Consider the following 21,898-nt stretch of genomic DNA (forward strand, 5'->3'; position numbering starts at 1 on the left):
GCGTGAGAACCATGGCCTCGGATTTGGAGGTACTGATCCTCATCCCGGCCGCTTCACACTCGGCTGCAAACCGATACAGTGAAAGCTGAAGTTCACGGCCTGATGTCCCCAATAGGACCACATCATCTGCAAACAGCAGCGATGTGACCCTGAGGTCACCAAACCGGACACCCTCCATCCCCTGACTGCGCCGAGAAATTCTATCTATTAAAATTATGAATAGAATCGGTGACAAAGGGCAGCCCTGACAGAGTCCAACTCTCACTGGGAACAAGTCTGACTTACTGCCGGCCATGCGAACCAAACTCCTGCTTTGTTTGTACAGGGCCTGAATGGCTCGTAGCAAAGAGCCATGTACCCCGTACTCCCAAAGCACCTCCCACAGAATACCCCGGGGAACACAGTCGAATGCCTTCTCCAGATCCACAAAGCATATGTGGACTGGTTGGGCAAACTCCCATGAGCCCTCTAGGATCCTGGAGAGGGTGAAGAGTTGGTCCACTGTTCCACGACCAGGACGGAACCCACACTGCTCCTCCTGAATCCGAGGTTCGACTACAAGCCAGACTCTCTTCTCCAGTACCCCTGCATAGACCTTACCAGGGAGGCTGAGAAGTGTGATTCCCCTGTAGTTGGAACGCACCCTCCGGTCCCCTTTTTAAAAAGAGGCACCACCACCCCAGTCTGCCAATCCAGTGGCACCGCCCCCGATGTCCACACAATGTTGAAAAGGCGTGTCAGCCAAGACAGCCCCACAACATCCAGAGCCTTGAGGAACTCGGGACGGATCTCATCCACCCCTGGAGCCCTGCCACCAAGGAGCTTTTTAACTACCTTAGCGACTTCGGCCTCAGTAATGGACAAGCCTATTCCCATGTCCCCAGACTCTGCCTCCTCACTGGAGAACGTGTTGGTGGGATTGAGAAGGTCCTCAAAGTATTCCTTCCACCGCCCAATGACGTCTTCAGTCGAAGTCAGCAGCACACCATCTCCACTATATACAGTGCTAGTGGCACACTGCTTTCCCCTTCTGAGTCACCTGACGGTTTGCCAGAATCTTTTCGGAGCCGACTTAAAGTCACTTTCCAAGGCCTCACCGAACTCTTCCCACACCCGGGTTTTTGCCTTGGCAACGACTGAAGCCGCAGATCGCTTGGCCTGTCGATACCTGCCAGCTGCCTCTGGTGTCCTACAGGCCAACCATGTCCGGTAGGACTCCTTCTTCACCTGGGGTGTCCACCACCGGGTTCGAGGATTTACCGCCCCGACAGGCACCAACTACCTTGACACGACTACAAAGTCAATCATTGAACTGCGGCCTAGGGTGTCCTGGTGCCATGTGCACTTATGGACATCCTTGTGTTCAAACATGGTGTTCGTTATGGACAAACTGTGGTTTGCACAGAAGTCCAAAAACTGAACACCACTCGGGTTCAGATCAGAGAGGCCATTCCTCCCAATCACACCCCTCCAGGTCTTACTGTCGTTGCCCACATGAGCGTTGAAGTCCCCCAGTAGGACAATCGAGTCTCCAGGAGGAGCACTTTCAAGCACTCCTCCCAAGGACTCTATGAAGGCTGAGTATTCTGAACTGCTGTTCGGTGCATAAGCACAGACAGCAGTCAGGACCCGTTCCCCAACCCGAAGGCGTAGGGAAGCTACCCTCTCGTCCCCCGGGGAAAACCCCAACATACAGGCACCGAGTCGAGGGGTTATGAGAAAGCCCACATCTGCCCGCCGCCTCTCACCATGGGCAACTCCAGAAAAGAAAAAAGTCCAGCCCCTCTCAAGGAGATTGGACCCAGAGCCCAAGCTGTGTGTTGAGGTGAGCCCGACTATATCTAGCGTATATATCACCTAGGACCAGTTTGCCATGGGAGTCCCTACCAGGAGCTTTTGCTCCAGACAACATAGCTCCTAGGATCATTCAAGCACACAAACCTCTCCACCACGATAAGGTGGTGATCCATGGAGAGGCTCTCATTTTGTGAATTTGGATAACAGTGATTTAGAGTGAGTGTGTGTGTGTGTGTGTGTGTGTTGGGGGGCATAAATGTTTCTTGTTTGTTTTGAAGTAGGTGGCACAGTGCTGCAGTGGGTAGAGCTGTTGCCTCACAGCAAGGAAGGCCTGGGTTCGATTCCCCGGCCAGGCGACCGGGGTCCTCTCTGTCTCTCTGTCTTTCCTCCCAAAGGACATGCAGTCAGGCCAATTGGACATGCTACATTGCCCCTGGGTGTGAGTGTGTGAATGACTGTCTGTCTGCCCTGCGATGGACTGGCGACCTGTCCAGGGTGTCTCCTGCCTTCTGCCCCATGACTGCTGGGATTGGCTCCAACACTTTGACGTGACCCTGAGGGAGAAGCGGCTTAGAAAGTGTGTGTGTGTGTGTGTTGAAGTATAAATGAAAAGTAGAAAGGCCCACTTTTTGATTATTAGCCAGAGTTAGGCTACATTTTAGCCTAGGTTTTTGTCTGACACATCATACAAATGATACTTTTGTGTAAAACCTAGATGGTGAATTGATGGGATAGTCCTGCAAGGTGGTGCTTTTACAGTTTACTTCTCTAACTGTGTGTTGGGCTATGCATCCTGTACTTGCTAAACTTGTGCACAATTATGATTTAGCTTTACAGTAAGTGAGAGTTGCTCTTCAGAGGGCGTTTACCCCTTTTTCCCCCCTTACCAAATATTTTCTGTTGGTTAACTCGGAGGCGGTATTGCTGACTTGGACACGGAAACACAAGTAAACAATTCTATATTCATCATGATTCGCTTTTATTTACAAACCTCAGAAAAAAAATAATAAAAACAAACAAACAAAAGAGAATCAGAGAACAGACTGAACAAACGTTCACGTTCGACGCACAGGTCAGTTTGATTCGAGTGCTTTCAGAGTGTGTTGTATATCTGACCAGTATGTCTAGGTCTTTCCTTGCTGAACAGGACAGAGATCTGCTCCTACACCTCAACTCTTTCGCTAATAAACAATAAATACCTCCATTCAAGTAAAGAGTAGTAAGCAAAGAAACGCTGATGAAACGCTGGGGCGTCTTGCTCGTCTAGGCCATATCGTTCTTGGAACATGGTCAAGCTCTCTGTCAAAGTCACTGCCTTGCTCTGGAAATTCATTAAGCCGCTGACAACAACTGACCCTCGTTTATTGGTCCATAGGCTTTCACATGCTTCCGCCAGGTGGCATTCTCACACACACACACACACACACACACACACACACACACACACACACACACACACACACAAACACACACACACACACACACATCCCTTCCATCAGTTACAGCTGAGGCATTTTACTGTGAGAATGCGAGCCCCTCATAAAAACAGTGTACAAAAATAAAAAAATACAAACAAATAAATATGCATCATTATAAATAAATTAATTTGGTAAACTGTCAAAGAAAAGGAGAAAAACACAGGTAAATTTAACTGCAAAAAATGGATACGAAAGAAAAAAGAGAAACAAATCAGAGAACAGAGTGACGACAAGTCACACAATAAGGTACGATTCAGACGTTTCCTGAACAGTTGTCCAATCAGATTCAAGCACACAGGAGGTGAATGTTTTGCCCCAGAGTGGGGGAGCAGGGCAGTGTGGGGAACAGGTGGGCCTGACTGGGACGTTGTCTGTTTTCAGCATTATACAGTATCCTTTTACGCAGTAGCAGTGTTCATATTTGGTGTCAAATGTTGCAGGACGTACAGCATAAATTTAACTGGAGTGCAATTCTCCCAGTTCACAAGACAAAGGCGAATTCCAGCATTTCTTACACACTTTAATTTGTGATGATGTTCAGAAAGTTATTTGTTGTATTTTCATGCAAGTCAGAATGATTTACAGTGGCGGTGATAGGAACCAGAGTTTACTGCCTCAGAAAGTTACCTCACAGAACGTTATTACATGAGGTGGTTATCAATTCGTGGTGGAGAGATGCATGCAGGGCTCTGAAAGGCAAAAGAGCCTCAAAGGAAAACTTTATTTTTCAGATTTAGCACTATTTTACCATTACTAGCATATTAAGAACTCAGAACATACGTGCAGGCTGACTGGCTATTTTGGATACTACATAAAAAAGGCTATTTCTGTGGTATAGACATTGGATCTCTGGTTCCCATTACCACCACTGCAAAGAAATACAAGTACATTTCTGTACAGTGCACCTTTTCACATCAAGCCAAAGGACTTTGCTTATATATCAATCATTGAATTATACAGAAATGTGGAGAAATGGGTGGAATTCCCCTTTAAATGAGTTGTTTCAGTGTCCTTGTTGATTTTGGAATTTGGTGGACTTGGATCAAAGACAATGATACACTGTTAAAAAGGGTTCTTTGGAGCGATTCCATAGGTTGGTTCCCTTCAAAACATTTCAACAGGTGGTTCTTTACAGAACCCTTTTTGTAAACCCGATGTTTGAGTGTGAAGAGCCTTTTTAAAAGTTTAAAGAATAACATAAAGTTATTCTTTATACCAATTGAAGGTTTTTCATAGAACCCAAGGACACCTTTATTTTTAAGAGTGTACCCTCTTTGGGAAGAGGAAATGTCCTTTTTTGGCACACCTTTACATGAAATGATTTGATTTTGGTTTTAATTTGTGCACATTACGCAAGACGCAATGGGATGTTTCAGCAACCATGTCAGGCAAGGAGGGGGTGAAAAATGTATGACAGGACACAGAGACTCATATAAAGAGACTAGGCAATGTTAGCATGTCTTAGCTCAGGCTTGAGAAAGACTACAGGGTGAGAGGTAGGCATTAGGAGCAATGCTCCTGAACCCTGCACCCTTACCATTACATTCAGTGAGGCCGCAGCACAAGGCATCCGAGTTTTAGCATACCTTCGTTGTATCAGTATCACGCTTCGTTGCCACTCTGTTTTGAAGTGATTTAGAAAATAACTTTCAACTGCTTCTGAATGGGACTAATTCCCTTTGTCCTGTATCGTAGTAGGCTGAAATAGAGTTCACCTGCTTATGACCAGTGTCAAGAAACATTAAAATGTTCAGAAAACACAAAACACCATTCATCAACATTAACATGGTTCAAGAAGGGAGTGGTAAGCATATTCACACACATGAATGAACATAGTCATCAGTCTAAAGTCTGTCTCTAAGGCCTGTGCTGGCAACACTGTGGTAAAGGCGGGAAGTAAATATACATTCTTTTGTTTTTAAGGACTTCTGTTTATATTTTCTCCTCTTTTTTTTTTTATTCTTAATGTCCGTCAGTTGTGAGCATACAATCTTCACGCCGTGTTCCCATTTTTTCCAACGCTCCAGGCTCAGTTGTCCTGTTACTGCAAGTGTGAAATTTGTAACCTTTTTCATTGTCATGATTACGACCGATCAAATCACTAATAAATATTTGTTAAACAATCTGAGATATTTTAATATCTGCTTACTAACTCGCTAACTTTACTAACCAGGTTTGTTACAAAACTGCAAACTGTTTGAGAAGAATCCACCTGGCTCCTCCTATAGGATGGGAAGAAGCACTGCAGGTCCAGTCCTAAACCGCTGCCTAGAAGAAGCCCTTAGTCGTCCTCCCTCAAACTCCCTCCCACCCCACCCCCTACCAAGCCGTAACTTCGCCCTTTTGACGTTCTTCTTGCTTGTCTTTATAAATAAAATATTCAGCATTAGGATTTTTCACTTTGTCCAGTTTTTCAGTCAGAATCCTCAACAAACTTTTGTAACCAGTTGCAACCAGTAATATTTTGGCTGGCTCAGCTTTGACCAATCACAGTCTTGGTTCTAGTGTCTTTTCTCCACATCCTTTTCCATGGGCCGTTAAAACCATTCTCCTTTTATTGGCTCACCACCTCAATGACATCATCATCGTTATTGCAAGCGCTTTTGTCACCCTTTGAGCTTGCTGCTCCGTTCTCTACGGCCAAGTGGGAATCATGAGCGCTGCCTCGTGGGCTGGAGGAAGCATAGTGAGGCAGGAGGCTGGAGCTGGCAGGCCCTGGCGTTGCAGCTGGCAACCCTCCGGGCAGCAACAGTGGGGGGTACATGCCCATGGGCTGCCTGTATGGCAGCGTGAACCTCGGAGGCAGCATGGCAGATACCCCAGGCCTCATCAGGAAGGAGGGAGCAACATTGGAAGTGGAAGAGGGGGCTGTGGCACTAGAGGTGGTGCTGCTGGAGGATGGAGGGGAGGAGCTGGGTAGAGCCCCGCCTCCTAAACCGTAGGCATCTGGAGAGATGGGAAACATGAGGCGGGGATCACCCATAGGGGCATGGTGTCGGTAGTAGGATGACCACATGGAGTTGAGAGAGCTTAGGAGGGTGGGGTTTATGGCTGGGTTGAGTGCAGGATTTAAGCCATATGCTCCAGAGAATGGGTAATTCTGTGGAGGATGTTGAGCAGAACCCCTTATCTCCCCAGCTGGTTGCTTAGGGGAGGGTTGGCTGCTAGAAGGTGATGTGGATTTGCGCTTGGTGCCCCGCAGGTCAAGGGGCACCTCCATGCTAGGTGAGGTAATATCATTTTGAGGCAGAACTTTGATAACACCCATCTCTGAGGCCTTCTCTAGATTGGCCATTTCTGAGGGTGGAGGGCTTGGTGATTGGGCTTTGGTGTAGCGCTGAAGCTCGCTCAAAATCTCTGGACTGTCTGGGGAGAGAGGTTGGGCCACGGCCTCAGGGGTCATAACCTTTGGCACATTATGGTCAGGCGACACACTGCCATTTGTGCTTTTGTTGATGGAGTTCTCCAGTGAGGGCGACATTTCTGTAAGAAAAAGTGAACAAGAGACAGTTTCTCTTTATTTGTATTCTCTGCTGTAATTCTTCTGAGGAATCCCTAGAGTTATCATCGTTTTGCAACGTTTAAGGGTCAATACTGTCGTCTGCCTTGTAATTGCTTAAGTAAAAAATAAAGCAAACAATCGGCAGAAACTAAGATGAGATAGTTAATACCTTTCTTTGTGGCGGAGCTGTCCTCAGCTTGTTTGGTTTTTCCAGCAGCCCGGATGGCAAAGATCCTTCCGTCACTCGTCCGAATATAGGTTCCTAAAAACGAGGCACAGAGAGACCCATGTTCACTCATACCGTAATATTCTGTTAGTCAAATATGTGAGAAAATAAGAAAAACTGAGACAAACAAAGAATGGATGAAATAATGAGAGGGAGGGATGGAGAGTCCTCACCTTTGGTTCCTCTGATGACATGGATGCTCTCGCCTGCACTGATCCTGGCCTGCATGTCTGAGGAACTGTTAGTACCAGGAATCACGATATCTGAGAAAGAGAGAGTCTGATTTTTAGTTTTGAAATTACCGCCATTTCGGCTTCAAGTACCTGGTGTGTTAATACTTAAATAGACCCCTCAGTCTAGTCAACACTACAAAATACTGCACTTCATGCTGTCCTTGAGTCACCGGCAGTTAGTTGGCCGATTAGCTAAATTAACAGTTCAGTGAATACAGAAATACGGATTAGAGATCCAGATTTGAAGACCTGTGATAGAGAATACAACTAATTAACCAACATTAGGGAAAAGTCTAAATCTGACACAGCACATACGATGTAATCGATTATTATGAACAAATGGACCAAAGGATGTTGGGAGAGCTGTTATACTATTACGTACTCCAACTGTGATATGACTGGAAGTGTTCAAACTCATTTGTAAGGCAATAATAGTTACATAGCCTGCATTAACCATGCACTTGGAAAGTTTTTGTAAGTACTCAAAAAAGCATGTTGTGACATACTGTAATGTAATTTATCACACTAAAGATAAATACTGGATAAATATTCATAACGCCCAGCCCTAAAGAACAAAATTGTGATTAGCAACAGTGAACTGTGGAGCCCTAGTGTTGCGATCACTGTGGGTCTTTCAGCTGTGAATTTGTGAATGTAAGCACCTGTGGTGATGACAATCTTCTGTACAAACACCCCTGCTTTCTGCAGGTAGGTGACAGGAAAGTTGACTGCAGATTTGGAGCTTGAGGCTGAGGAGGGGGCGGGGCCCTGCTCTGCCTGCTGAGGAATTGTGGGTGCTGGACTTGCTTGTGCTGAATGAATGCTGGCCGCTGGCTTATCTTCTTGTTGTGGAGGAGGCCGCCTGATGGGAGGAAAAGAAATGAAAGAAATCTTAAGAGCTGTGCTGCTTCACTAACAAAATGAGAATTATTGTTCTTCCGAAATGATAAGGACTAGCCCTTTACTTCAAGCATACGTAAAATATGTTTATAATGCTATGGATGTGATATGATGACTATTATGCCCCTGAGCCTGTGCTTTGGTTTGCTATTATTTAGCTGATTTGAAGCTGTAATCAGGAGTTGAGGAGTTGCATTTTGACCATTAAACAGTTTTTAAAGCTCTTCGATGGGTTTTACTTATATTGCGACTCTGTATGGTCAGCATTTTATAATGTATCAGAAAAAGAGCTGGGCAATATGACAATATTTATCATTAGCATGATAAATTGCATAACGATATGTCACAGGATGTTTTTCTAAGCATATTGTGGAAACTGATAGGACGGACCTCAATACCCAAATGCATATTTGATTAAAAAGAGAGCATAATTAGTCCTGTTTCATTATAATGTTGAATACAAATAATTGAATTCATAGTTTTTGGTAGCATTTTTAAAATTTGCACCACTTTTTCTGTTCTAATCTATTAGACACCAGAAAAATAAGTATTGTGCCATATCATGTATTGTAAAAAACATCTTGGAAGTATCTTGATATTACATTTTGCCATATTGCCCACACAATTAGAAACGTACCTGGTGCTACCTGCTGAAATGGCAATATATTGAATAAACTGTTAAAATCCTAACTAATTTAGTTGTAGAACCAGGCAATAATAACAACAGAATTAACCCTTACCAGTTCCTCTGGCTGAATGCAGGGATGTTGGTAAGGCTTTGGTCACTGGCTGGGTAGTAATGTGCGTATGATGGACGTGTGTAGGGCACTGATGCTCTCTTCTCCTCCTCGTAGCTCTTCTTTGCTGCTTGCTTCTCCGCGTTGCTCAGCTTGAGGTCCCGTCGGTCCATCAGTAAGGACTCATGGTGGAAAGGTTGCTGAGAGCAAGAGGAACCAAATGAGCTTATGATACTCAAAGTAAAACGACTTGTGCGTGTTCATTGGTACGGCTCTCAATACTGTCCAATTGTTTGTTTTTCTTAATACAGCAAAGTATACATTCCTTTAAACTGTAGTTGTTGTTATTTGTTAATATCTACAAAGTACCCTGTAACTGTTTTATATATATATATATATAAATAAAGAAAATTAGATAGTTATGACAGTGTTAGATGTGCATGCAGGAGCATTAGAGTGTTACCTTAGTGATGAGGTGGGGGTATCTCAGGCAGGCTTTCCTGATGACTGCCTCTATGTCTTCCTGTGGGTGGAGCAGGTACGCAGACTCTGCAGGATCTGGCTCCTCCTCCACAAAGTGCAGCAGAGACTCTACCTCACGACGAGTGAAGGTCAGAACGGGGTTCAGGTCATCTATCACTCGGTCTGATGGAATAAGAAAGTGAGATTAATATATATGCTGCTGTGCTGACTGATATCAGTCTAAGCTCACTTTTTTCCCCACGCCTGACTCCCATTCTGAGACGCTATATGATGTTTAAATTGCACTGACCTTCACTCTGTATACTTTTATACTATTGTACTATTATATTATACTATTTCTATATATAAGTATCCAGACAGCCCTTCGTATCAGTGAATTCAGCTACTTTAAAGAGCACCCATTGCTAGTCCAGGCATATACAGCTTGTGTAATCTCCATAGAAAAGCACTGCACATTGCATTAAATGCTGTGGAGGAGCCACACATGAGTCTAAGGTCACCATGCCCAATGCCAAGGGGTATAAAGCCCCCCAGCGCTGGGCTGTGGAGCAGTGGAACTGCATTCTCCGGAGGCATGGTGCTCCTTCCAGTGTCTTTGGATAAGCTGGGGTAGATTTTGTGATCCAGAACTAATCATCCCACATCAGTACTTGACCTCACTAATGCCCCTGTGGCTGAACACAATCAAATCCTCACAGCAGTGTTCCAATATCTAGTGTAAAGCATTGCCAGAAGAGTAGAGGCTGTTGCTGCAGCAAAGAAGGGATAAAGTCCCTATTAATACCTTTCATTTCTATATACTACCAGTATAATCATTACAGTAATTACTTAATTGTTACTTAATTATAGTAACATATCGCTGATGTCAAAGGAAAATCTCCAAAATGGTAACTTTACAGGAAAAGGACTTTACTTTTAATGTAAGTCAATGCAACCAGACCCTCATCCCAAAGTCATTTTGTCATATTTCTTTTGGTCAATTCATCATGAAATGTACACACAACGTAAAGGGCAACAGACATTTTCACATTACCTGAAAAAAAAACACTAGCGATATAGTTATTATAGCCCTTGGGTGTTTATGAGTTCTGTTGTCCTGTACTCTCATATAGATCTAGGAGCAGCTACTGGTTCTCTCCAAGTGGCCTACTCTGCCTTCTCCTGAGTTCTGGAAAAGCAAGTGGAAGTTCCTCATATCCTCGTTCATTACAAATGGTAAGCTTGTTTGAAACAAGGCAGTAGGGGTAAATGGAACATCTCCATACAAGGGAATCTTCACTTGACTGCACCCTATTGGAGGTAATGATATAGAAGGGATGGCACATAGAGTGAAGGACATCTCTTGTAAAATCTGAACCTGAAATAAGATTCTCTGCACATTGTGTGTCTATAGGGGATTCAAATTAAGCAAGAACAGTCGGAGGAGAGGAGTGAGAAAAGGAAACAAAGGAATATGCAGAATGAAATATGTATATGCAAGATTAAAAGGCTACATCTATGTATGCCAGAAAGAAAGAAATATGTAGGAATAAATTTCTGATCTGCACCCAACAAATACTGCAATGCCATGCATTAACCCCTTAAGCTGCAGGGACATTTTGGTGGAACCAGTCATCTGAAGAGCCCCTAAAAGCTACCAAACAGAATGTTATTAGATGAAACAATTATGAATATGCTACTTGATGTCTGCGACATTGTTTAATGTTAGTTTTGCTATAAGCTTTTGGCCTTAAATGTATTGTATAAAATCCGTTCATGGCAAGGAGGTAAATGCAGGGGGTTGTGAGGCGAAGTAGTCCACAAAGAAACCCCCTTTTTTCCGATTTACCACTATTTTACCATCAACATCACAACAACAGAGCTGGTTTCTTTACAGTAAACAATTTCACCTCAAAACAGCCAGAATTGCATTATTATGATGCAATAATTGAATTCCTCAGAAATGTGGAAAAAATCCCCTTTAAAAGATTAAAAAACAACATAACAGGGACAACAGTGCAAAAAACATGTCCATATAACACCTACAGGCAGTAATCTGCGAAGCACTGTATATCAACTGTATGGCATACACCCACTGATTCCTTCACATAAGGCGTTTTAATGCATCATCGTCACAGCCGTCATTGATTTCTCCAGTCAGCCAAAACATCAGCGTTGCAGATTCCATTGTTTACAAACAAACATACAAATCCTGTAAACCAATTACAGCTTACAATGGGAGACTGCATTATCCCCGACTTGTGATTCTCACAATCTCACACCTTAATGATAAGTTTGAATGAGACTGGGGTCTTACCAGACATTCCTTGTTTGGAGATCTGTCTGTCATATATCTTCTTCTCTAAGGTGAAGTCGCACACTAGTCTGTAGATGTGGCACTGTTTGCGCTGTCCATAGCGATACACGCGGCACACAGCCTGGGCATCATGACATGGGTTCCACGAGGCATCAAACACCACAACGCGATTTGCACCAATTAAGTTCACACCCAGACAGCCGGCCCTGGTGACATTCATACAAACAGAGGCATAAGTGACAAAAGCACGACGCAAATCTGTTTTGATCATTAAAAAAAGCCGGGCCACGTAAAGAATAGTTCACATATGTCATACCTTGTGGACAGCAGGAAGACCCAAGCTGAGCTGTTTGTCGGGTCGTTAAACTGGTTGATGAGCCTCTCTCGCTCTGAAGCTGAAGTGCTGCCATCCAGCCCTGAATGGAGGGTGAGACAGGGTCACTACACAGCCCACACACCCAAACAACAACGACATAAGGTTGTGATACTGTAGATGCAAGGACCTGTGTCATATACAGTACTTTAAAAAAGTCACCTGAGGACATTATTTATGGGCAGGTTGGTCGTGTGTTTGTGCTTGGAATACATATTATTAGACTATATGCAAACAAACATAAAGTTACAGTACAAATGTTCTCTTCAAAATAGCGGTTGGTATTGTTAAATTCCCTCACCAGCACACTTGATCTAGTACAATGAAGCATTAATTAGCCCAAACATGTATTGGATAATAACCACAAATTTACAAAGCTGTCATGATGAGAGAGGTTTGGAAAGGGTTCAAAAACACAGTGATGTATATAAAATCACTACTTTTCAAATAAATGCCACAGTACTTTATGTATAATGCACACATGTCATCTACAGTCATTTTATCAGGCCCACTTGCCATAAAGGTGAACTTTGTAGCTCTACAATTACAGACTGTAGTCCATCTGTTTCTCACTAGAATTTGTTAAATCCATTTGTTACATGGGAGTGGCATGTTATTGTACGTGTGGATCCCACACAGCAGTGATGCTCAAGTTTTTAAATTTCTGGGCTAGAAATCACCACCCAAAATGATCCAGCCAACAATGTCACTTTCACCGACATCAAAATATTTACAGTGTAACCCTTAATCTCAGGAACCAAACGGAAATGCCAGAGATGTGTGTAACTGAATGAATGAGCTACAAATGAGGCTTATCAGGTGCTTCCAAATACAAAGCCTGTGCGTCTTAAAGACCAGCAGATGGCGTTAGCGAGAAGAACATGCACTGAGGTTAACTTGAAAAAGTAAGTAACCTGATTGCCTTAAACTTTGGGTTCATTGAACCTGTAAGTTAAAGAACAAGAATCTGTGCTTTACATTCTGTTAACTTATTATTTAAAGGTCAGCGAATGCAAAATTTTAAGGAAGCCAGGTTACTTACTTTGATGAGTTAAAACACTGAATAGATTTTACAGTGCAAAAATAATGGCAATATAAAGAAAGCTTACTATAGTAGTTGACATTGCGGACCCAGGTGTGTTTGAGTCCACTTCCACTCTGGTCAGGCATCGGCCTCTTGGCCAGGAACTCTTCGATAACTGTTAGAGTGGACAAACTCTGGCTGCAGAGCATGTGTGGATGTGTGTGGATGGGAGAAAAAGAGAGACAGAGAGACAGAGAAATATGAAACAGAAGCACAGAGATTACAATCTCGCTTTTTATGTTAAAATGTGTGATGTATGTGTGTATACATGAGTGTGTGTGTGTGTGTGTGTGTGTACCTGAAAACCAAGACTTTGTCTCCCTTTCTCACACTTTCATCAATAATGTGAAACAGCAACACCATTTTGGCTGAGTTCTCCAAGATGCCAGTCCTATAGCCTGCCATAATGTCTTTTGCCTGAGAAAAATATAAAAAATCACATGTCCATTTAGAATGACAGCATTAAGTGTCTATTTTCTCAGTTTTCAGCTTTTTTTTTGGTTATTGCTTACTCAGATATCAAAATTAGCCTGAAACTAGTACCAAAAGCTTTAAGTTATCATGGGGCCATGTGATCAGGCAAGGAATTTTAGCAAAATGACCCACTCAGTGTGCATTATCTCTCACATATACAACACCAAAACACTGTAAAATGTTTTGGATGGTTGGATGCATGAAACTTACCCACTCATATGTAATAACTTGATTGGCTTTCTCCTGGAGTTGACTCAGACTCAGTCCTCCCTCGCTATTGGCTGAATCGCAGGGCTTACCCCTCTGATTAGTAGTTGAGCAGCGGGCACTGCTGGCGGTGATGTCCTCCAGGTCCAGATCCTGCTCATTGGCCAGATTCTCCTTCTGAAGTGCCTCATACAGGACATCAGGGTGATTCCAGATCTACACACGCAAGTTGCAACAACAAATAAGCATCAATGACATCTTAGAGCTGACATGCTTATATTCATTGAACAACATTATCTCCCACTTCCTTGCACACAACTCACCTTGCAGCAGATGCAGAAGGCTTTGAGTGGGTTAAGGCTAAGCCAGCCAGTATTGCCAGCCTCTCTGAAGCGGTTCATGAACTCGGTGTATAAAGCTCTCTGCAGAGCCGACAGACGCACTAGGATAACATGCTCTCGCTTCTCCGGCAGATGAGAGCGCAGCACGTCATGTCCACGTCTTCAAAACAATACGAACAGAGACACATATAGAAAGTGTGTGTTAGCATATAACTCCAAAATAACATCTCATAAGGGTTATTTAACGAGATGGGCCCACCTTTCAAAAGTATCACTCCACCTTATTTGTCTGTAATGTAGCAATGACAACAATAAAAAAGCCACAACTTTATTACAAGTATCTGCTGAATGGAACTACACTATATTTCCAAAAGTCTTCACTCACTCATCCAAATCATTAAATTCAGGTGTTCCAATAACTTCCATGGTCACAGGTGTATAAAGCCGAGCCCTTAGGCCTGCAGACTGCTTCTACAGACATTAGTGAAAGAATGGGTCACTCTCAGGAGCTCAGTGAATTCCAGCGTGGTACCGTGATCGGACGCCACCTGTGCAGCAAGTCCAGTCGTGAAATTTCCTCACTACTAAATATTCCACAGTCAACTGTCAGTGGGATTATAACAAAGTGGAAGTGATTGGGAATGACAGCAACTCAGCAGCAAAGTGGTAGGCCATGTAAAATGACAGAGCGGGGTCAGCGGATGCTGAGGGGCATAGTGCGCAGAGGCGTACATCACCAAGCGCAATGCAAAGCGTGGAATACAGTGGTATAAAGCGCCGCCACTGGACTCTAGAGCAGTGGAGACGTGTTCTCTGGAGTGGCCAATCACGCTTCTCCTTCTGGCACTCCGATGGATGAGTCTGGGTTTGGTGGTTGCCAGGAGACGGTACTTGTCTGACTGCATTGTGCCGAGTGTAAAGTTTGGTGGAGGGGGGATTATGGTGTGGGGTTGTTTTTCAGGAGTTGGGCTCGGCCCCTTAGTTCCAGTGAAAGGAACTCTTAAAGCTTCAGCACAAAGAGATTTTGGAGAATTTCAAGCTCCCAACTTTTTGGGTACAGTTTGGGGAGTTTGGCCCCTTCCTGTTCCAACATGACTGCGCACCAGTGCACAAAGCAGGTCCATAAAGACACGGATGAGCAAGTTTGGTGTGGAAGAACTTGACTGACCTCAACCCCATAGAACACCTTTGAGATGAATTAGAGTGGAGACTGAGAGCCAGGCCTTCTCATCCAATATCAGTGTCTGACCTCACAAATGTGCTTCTGGAAGAGCGGTCAAAAATTCCCATAAACACGCTCCTGAACCTTGTGGAAAGCCTTCCCAGAAGAACTGAAGCTGTTATAGCTGCAAAGGGTGGGCCGACATCATATTAAAGCCTATGGATTAAGAATGGGATGTCACTAAAGTTCATATGCGCATGAAGGCAGACAAGCGAATACTTTTGTCAGTATAGTGCATATTGACAACAAGCAACCCGAGCAAGCAGCAACAACGAAACCAAAACGCTCCCACAGTCATCAACGAAGTTGTGGTTAGGATGCCGGGAGGCAAAACATGGCTAAGCTAGCCAAAACATATGAAGAGAAACAACTGAAATTTCATCAGTTTCATAAGGACATTGCTAGTCCCTGCTGGACGTTTCAGTGAACTGTAAAATGTTTTCTGATGTTGCTTTTAAATGTATTGCACACATGTAAAGTGTGTTGCCAGTTCTCGCAATCTATGAGCTGATATGCTTACACTTCACAACTGCAATGTAAACATCCTGAAGTGTTTGTATTGCAATACTTTATTAAGAAAGCTTTACATTTAGCAGCTGTAGATCAGAGCTACTGCATTGTTCCTCACAAGGTGTAAATACAATTGTGCTAATGAGTTTTTGCGTCACACATCTCAAAATCTAATGATAAAAATCAATAACTGGCAGAATTGGTGGTATAATAGTAATAAGATACTCCAGATTGTGCCATACACACTAATACAGGTGCCTATAACTGCAGCACACCATTGCTAATATTTCTCTTGTATTTCTGTGTAATTCTATTATTTATGCAATCTAATGCAGTCACAACAATCAGCACCAATCAACATCTCATTCAACCTCCCCCGCTCTAGTGTCATTAGTTGTGCAACAATGTGATTATAATCTACACTTTTATCATTTGGATTTGGTGAAATAAACAACATTATAGGTCTTTACATTACAAATTCCACTATTAATGCCTTTATCAACATTATTTTTACAAATGAATAAAATGAGCAATTAGCTAACATGAATATCTGATAATCTGAATAATATGCAGTTTCAGATATTAAGGAAATTAAAATTAAATGGTGACTTTTTTATGGCTGTGTATTTCACTGAAAATGATGACAAATGAATTGTGTTATCATGGCCTACGGAACGTGACAGGGCTACTATACTATTACTATCATATTTTAATAGAAACTGACCAGCTTGATGAAATGACTGAAATATCATTCAATATAATTCTCTACAATTCAGTGTAGAAATCGTTCACTGCCATAATCTTGCGCTGCATTCGCTGCCTGTCTCTCGAACTGACCTCTGAACGAAGCCTTCCAGTAGGCTGTGCAGCACGTGGCTGCGGTAGCGCATGAGTTGAAGGTCCTGTTCCGTACTGTCGACGCACTGGCCGTTCAAGATGGGCCTCTCGAACATGTTGCTGAACTCCTGGCGTGTGCCCAGGAAGTCAGGCCGCACAAAGTCCACCATGCACCAGTACTCCAACAAGTTGTTCTGCAGCGGGTAGCCAGTCAGTACCACCCTGCGGCGCGTGTGGATGCCCTTCAGTGCCTGGGAGATGCTGGCATGGCAGTTCTTAATGCGGTGGCCCTCATCGCAGATGACCACATCTGGACCAGGCTGAGAAAGGGCTCTCTCGATTCCTGGAGATGTTTGAGAGAGAGAGGGAGGAAGAGAGAGATAGAGACAGACAGAGAGAGAGAGAGAGAGAGAAGGAAAGAGAAAGCGAGAGAGAGAGAGGGAGGAAGAGAGAGAGAGAGAGATAGAGACAGACAGACAGAGAGAGAGAGAAAGAGAGAGAGAGAGAAAGAGAGAGAGAGAGAGATAGAGACAGACAGACAGAGAGAGAGAGAAAGAAAGAGAAAGAGAGAGAGAGAGAGAGAAAGAGAGAAAGAGAGAGAGAGAGAAAGAGAAAGAAAGAGAAAGAGAGAGAGAAAGAGAGATAGAGAGAGAGAGAGAGAAAGAGAGAAAGAGAGAGAGAGAGAGAGAAAGAGAGAAAGAGAAAGAAAGAGAGATAGAGAAAGAGAGAGAGAGAAAGAGAGATAGAGAAAGAGAGAGAGAGAAAGAGAGAGAGAGAAAGAGAAAGAAAGAAAGAGAGAGAGAAAGAGAGATAAAGAGAGAGAGAAAGAGAAAGAGAGAAAGAGAGAGAGAGAGAGAAAGAAAGAGAGAGAGAGAGAGAGAGAGAGAGAGAGAGGGGAAGAGAGCGAGTGAATTTAGCAAATTTCATTTTATTTAAAGGCTCTTAAGTACTTTTATGCACTAAAACCAGTCATAATTTACTTCTTACATAACCTCTCTTAATCCTTTAGGCTTAATTATTTGAATTAAAATTGAAATAAATGAAACAGGCTGTTTTATTTAATGTACCTTCAAAACTGATATTTATGAACTTCATAGTTCTGTTCGGATAATCTGAGCTGCTTTCGAAGCCATTGTAAAACAGCTTCTCCCTTCCTATATAGAGCACGGAGTTCTGACATTCTGGCTTCTACACCCAAATAGTGCAGAGTTTGTCCAGAAGGGAACTGTGCATATGTGGCTGAACACCAAACGCCTATTTATTAGACAAAATATTCACTTTTTGGGTGCAGAAGACAGTATTTTAAGGTAAGGACTAGGAACTCCAGTGTGGGGAAATGGAGTACACAACGTTAGATTGGTGTTTACTGAAGAAAGGAAATTGCACACAAGTGCAATCGACAGTCATCACTGTGTTAATTAAAACATAAAACATGCTATACTCTGATCTTTCCCTCATATCACAGATGTGATAAAAATAAGATAAAAGTGTATATACTATGCTTGCCGACTGAATGTTCTTGTCCTCCTTTAGCAGTCATGGATGCAACAATAACATATTCTGAATGAACTGCAGTTCTAAGTGGAAGAATTATGTATTGCAATTCAATTATTTATTGATATTCATGTATTTTATCATGTTTTATGTTGCCTGTCGTCTTATTAAAGCAGTAAGCTGTGTCTTGCAGTGATTTTATCAAGGATAAATGGGTTTTAAGGCCCTTACCTGTGATAAAATCACTAACAGATGGCCTCTAGGTGCTTATTGCTTAATCCTACATGACCTCGTTATGAATGGCTGCTCTCTATTGTGCCTCATTCCAAAGGCTGATTCCAACGCAGCCAGGTACAGCCCACTGTTGAATAGCTTTCCCCTGCTTCCACTCTAACAGCTCTCCAACAGACTGTCTGCAGTAACAGAACTACTTATCACTTCAACTAGAATGAGTGGACCAACCTGTCATAACCTGAGACTATGTCAAATGACATCACAACCACGAAGAAATCAAAACAAGTTCATTTCGTCCATCTATGTGGACTCTACTGACTGGCAAGTGACTATTATGTTTTTAAAAATGTAAGTACATCGCTGACAGCCTTGATTCTGGTGTGAAACAAATACATTTTTTATAGAATAAATGACTTTTTCTATGCATTGAAGCTAAAATGATACGTGTGCAGTTACCAGGATACTTCCAGGTTTCCTCAAGTAACGACTGACAGTCATCACTGACCTTTCAGCAGCTCTTGTTGGCGGTCCTCCTCATCCAGGTCGATGATAGTTGGCCCGCTCGGCTTCTTGTTCTTCTTTTTCCGCCCGGCGACGAAGCTTTTCTTGAGCGAGAGCAGGCGGTACATTTCATAACCCATTAGCAGCACACCGCCGTCTCTGTACCAATCTTCAACCACCTTAGCACGAGTGGATGTGGTTCTGTAGACACAAAATATACACATTTCCTTCTTCTGTTGGCTTTTTTTTTTTTTTTTTTTTAGCTAAAAGGTTTTCTTATGAGTTGTCACAATGACAATGTGGTGTTTGTTGACAAGCGAATTGATTTATAACACTAAAAATGCGGCGCTTGTTATCAGGTTAACTGTCTGAACGACTGACTGACCCACGTGGGTTACCAAGGAGATACAGCTTTTACTCAAAAAATGTGTAGCTGTGATATAGATGTATGTTTTTATACAATGACCGTCTTTATATATTGCGCTCCAGTAATTACACTGCAGTCCAGCACTGTTTTAACTATCCCAGCTATATCGTAGCTGACTAAACATATGCTAAAGTTAACATATTAAAATATTTCCAGTTATTAAAGTTAGATTTAATAATTGCGTACCAACACTACTTATTAAATATGGACGCAAACGGTGATATTTCCAATCAGGGAACAGCTCCAGTCAAACGGCATATTGTTGATTTTTTAAGTGAAACAAGTATACATTCTCTACAGGTACCAGACCTAAATAAGGCATTAGTGCACAATTTCCATTGAAAATAAAACAGAAAATATTTCATGTGTCATAACTTGCACTGGCAACATTTTATGCTTTATTTTCTTCCACATGTCAAATTCAGCGTAAAACAGTAAGTATGCAGTAAAATGTAATACACCTTCATGGTGGAGAGGTACTTGCAGGATGTTGTAAGGCAAATTGGTTCCCAGATAAAAGCATATGATTTTCAGATTTACCAGTATTGTACCATTATCAACAGTGTATATAAAAACCACTGGAAAGGAATCTGAGTCTGTAAGTTTAACTAAAGTAGAGCATTTCAAAACACTATGAATGTCTTGTTTACATCTCAGTCATTGAATTATTATATCATTAACATTTCGGGGGAAAATGTGGTCTGCACTTAAGTATAGCACATATTATATTGTATGTTTTTCCCTCAGCAAATAAACAGAAGTTGTGCAGTAAACATTGCGGAAAAGCCATCATTACGTTTGCTGTTATTTTCACCTAGAAAATCAACAAATGAAGTTATTTGATCTGGGGTGTTCAAACCTCTGCACACTACATCTGGCTACAGCAAGGCCTTGATGACAAATGTTGGTCAATGTGCTCTAATGTGAGTGAATGAACGTTTGTGTGTACGTGCAGGAGAGGTCACTAGTTTAAGTGCAACACCTTGCTTGCTCTCTTGTAATAAGAGCTGAGCATGTTGGAGTGTGGCAAAATAAAAAGTGGTGCTTTTAAAGAGATAACATGGTGGACAGAGAGGCAGTGAGATTAAGGGAAAGAAGTGGGCCATAGAGCAGATGTGAGTGGGCAGGATAGCTTGCTCAGAGATATCAAACTGTGAAAAGTGAATCATCAAACATTAATCAACCCAGAGAGAGCCCTTATGCTCTTCGCTGTAGACTTGACTTTTTTTTTTAACAGAGGTACAGCGAGCCATCTTCGCTCTGTTTTGAAAACCGTGCCCAACTTTTCATTTTTTTTAAGGGACAAAGTTAGTCACCGCTCTTTTCAGGGAGGCCCATATGTTAGCAGAGAATCCACTGGGAGTACATTAGAGCATACTAATTTATCAAGTTCTGAGCTACGGTCTCCGGGGAGCATTTATTAGCCCACAAGGAGCAATACGAAATGCGGTACAAGCAGTGGGCAATGAAAGGAGCTCCACTTTGGGTGTTACTTTGTTGAGATGAGTTTTTGAACTCAACGTAACAGTTTAATCTTGCTTTGATCATTATGTAAACACTCACAAATGAACAGTAGTAGCTATACAAAATACTTTGTGTCAAAGCTAAGTTTGCAACAAGTGATTGGCTCAAAAGAATGATCCAGTGAAAATCAAATGTATACGGTTTTCCAAACGTAAGTTATTCAGTTAACGCCCTATTTAAGCTGGATTAGTTTCACTAGAGGATGTCCGGTAACTCATGGGCAATTTGAGTGGCTGATTCGTAAGGTGTAAAGGATCTGTGCAATTTTCCCATATTACCCCCAGATAGCCCAGATAAAAACATCCTCACATGTACATTTTCACCAGCATCGTGTGACAGGTGCCACACTTCTGAACAATAAAAGCATGCTTTGGGGCTAAATGGCAAATAGACTTGCATTTGCAAGCACTAAAATTACAGCATGTGCCCAGGTAAAACTAATACAGCTCAAATAGGGCTTCAGATATTTTTGCCGTTCAAACTCTGGCACTTTACTTTAGAGCTGGAGCTATTAGACTAACATTGCAAACAAGCTCTAGAAGTCAATAGTCACTCAAAACTGAATACATGCCCAAAACCTCCCTCAACAGGCTCATACCAGATCCACATCTTCATTAAGGCTGAGCAGAACTGTCAAGATCCTGTTTGGATCAGGATTTCTTAACCACTGAGCCACTGAGCCACAGACCATGAGTGGGCTGCGAATCACCCTCTGGTGGTCCTTGGGTCTACACTGAGGAGGAGCAAGTAGTCCTAAATGGTCTGGAGGTGGCTTTTTATATCATAAAAATCGGGAGAAAATATTGAATTTAATAATAAGAAAGAAATATAAATATTTTTAAAATGGTAAACAATATTAACATAAGACAGCACACAGATCAGCTCTGTCTATTTATTGCTTCCCTTGGCTGGTATAAAAATGGTTGCTTTACAGCACAATATGATTTACTGTGAACCGTAAAATTGCACATGTAGATGGACGTTGGCAGCTGTTTTAGACTACAGGGATGCTGTGCCA

The 21,898-nt window shown here is 42.5% G+C and overlaps 1 protein-coding gene across 2 annotated transcripts in view; it reads right to left on the reverse strand.

Annotated features, from left to right (window-relative positions):
- Window positions 1–5,585: 5,585 nt before the first annotated feature.
- LOC108433121 (helicase ARIP4-like) overlaps window positions 5,586–21,898 on the reverse strand; it is a 41,065-nt gene continuing 24,752 nt past the window's right edge. For both annotated transcript variants that reach the window (XM_017707470.2, XM_017707469.2), the window contains exons 8-21: window positions 18,934–19,130; window positions 16,701–17,043; window positions 14,114–14,291; window positions 13,794–14,006; window positions 13,408–13,526; window positions 13,135–13,247; window positions 11,969–12,068; window positions 11,653–11,858; window positions 9,337–9,518; window positions 8,877–9,073; window positions 7,899–8,098; window positions 7,177–7,266; window positions 6,947–7,039; window positions 5,586–6,758 (exon numbers count right to left, since the gene is read on the reverse strand). In XM_017707470.2, coding sequence (XP_017562959.1) covers window positions 5,830–6,758; window positions 6,947–7,039; window positions 7,177–7,266; window positions 7,899–8,098; window positions 8,877–9,073; window positions 9,337–9,518; window positions 11,653–11,858; window positions 11,969–12,068; window positions 13,135–13,247; window positions 13,408–13,526; window positions 13,794–14,006; window positions 14,114–14,291; window positions 16,701–17,043; window positions 18,934–19,130 — 3,160 coding nt within the window. In that variant the 3' untranslated portion in view covers window positions 5,586–5,829. The remainder of the gene's footprint in view (window positions 6,759–6,946; window positions 7,040–7,176; window positions 7,267–7,898; window positions 8,099–8,876; window positions 9,074–9,336; window positions 9,519–11,652; window positions 11,859–11,968; window positions 12,069–13,134; window positions 13,248–13,407; window positions 13,527–13,793; window positions 14,007–14,113; window positions 14,292–16,700; window positions 17,044–18,933; window positions 19,131–21,898) is intronic.

The sequence above is a fragment of the Pygocentrus nattereri genome, chromosome 29 (genome assembly GCF_015220715.1).
Source record: "Pygocentrus nattereri isolate fPygNat1 chromosome 29, fPygNat1.pri, whole genome shotgun sequence".
NCBI lineage: Eukaryota > Metazoa > Chordata > Actinopteri > Characiformes > Serrasalmidae > Pygocentrus > Pygocentrus nattereri.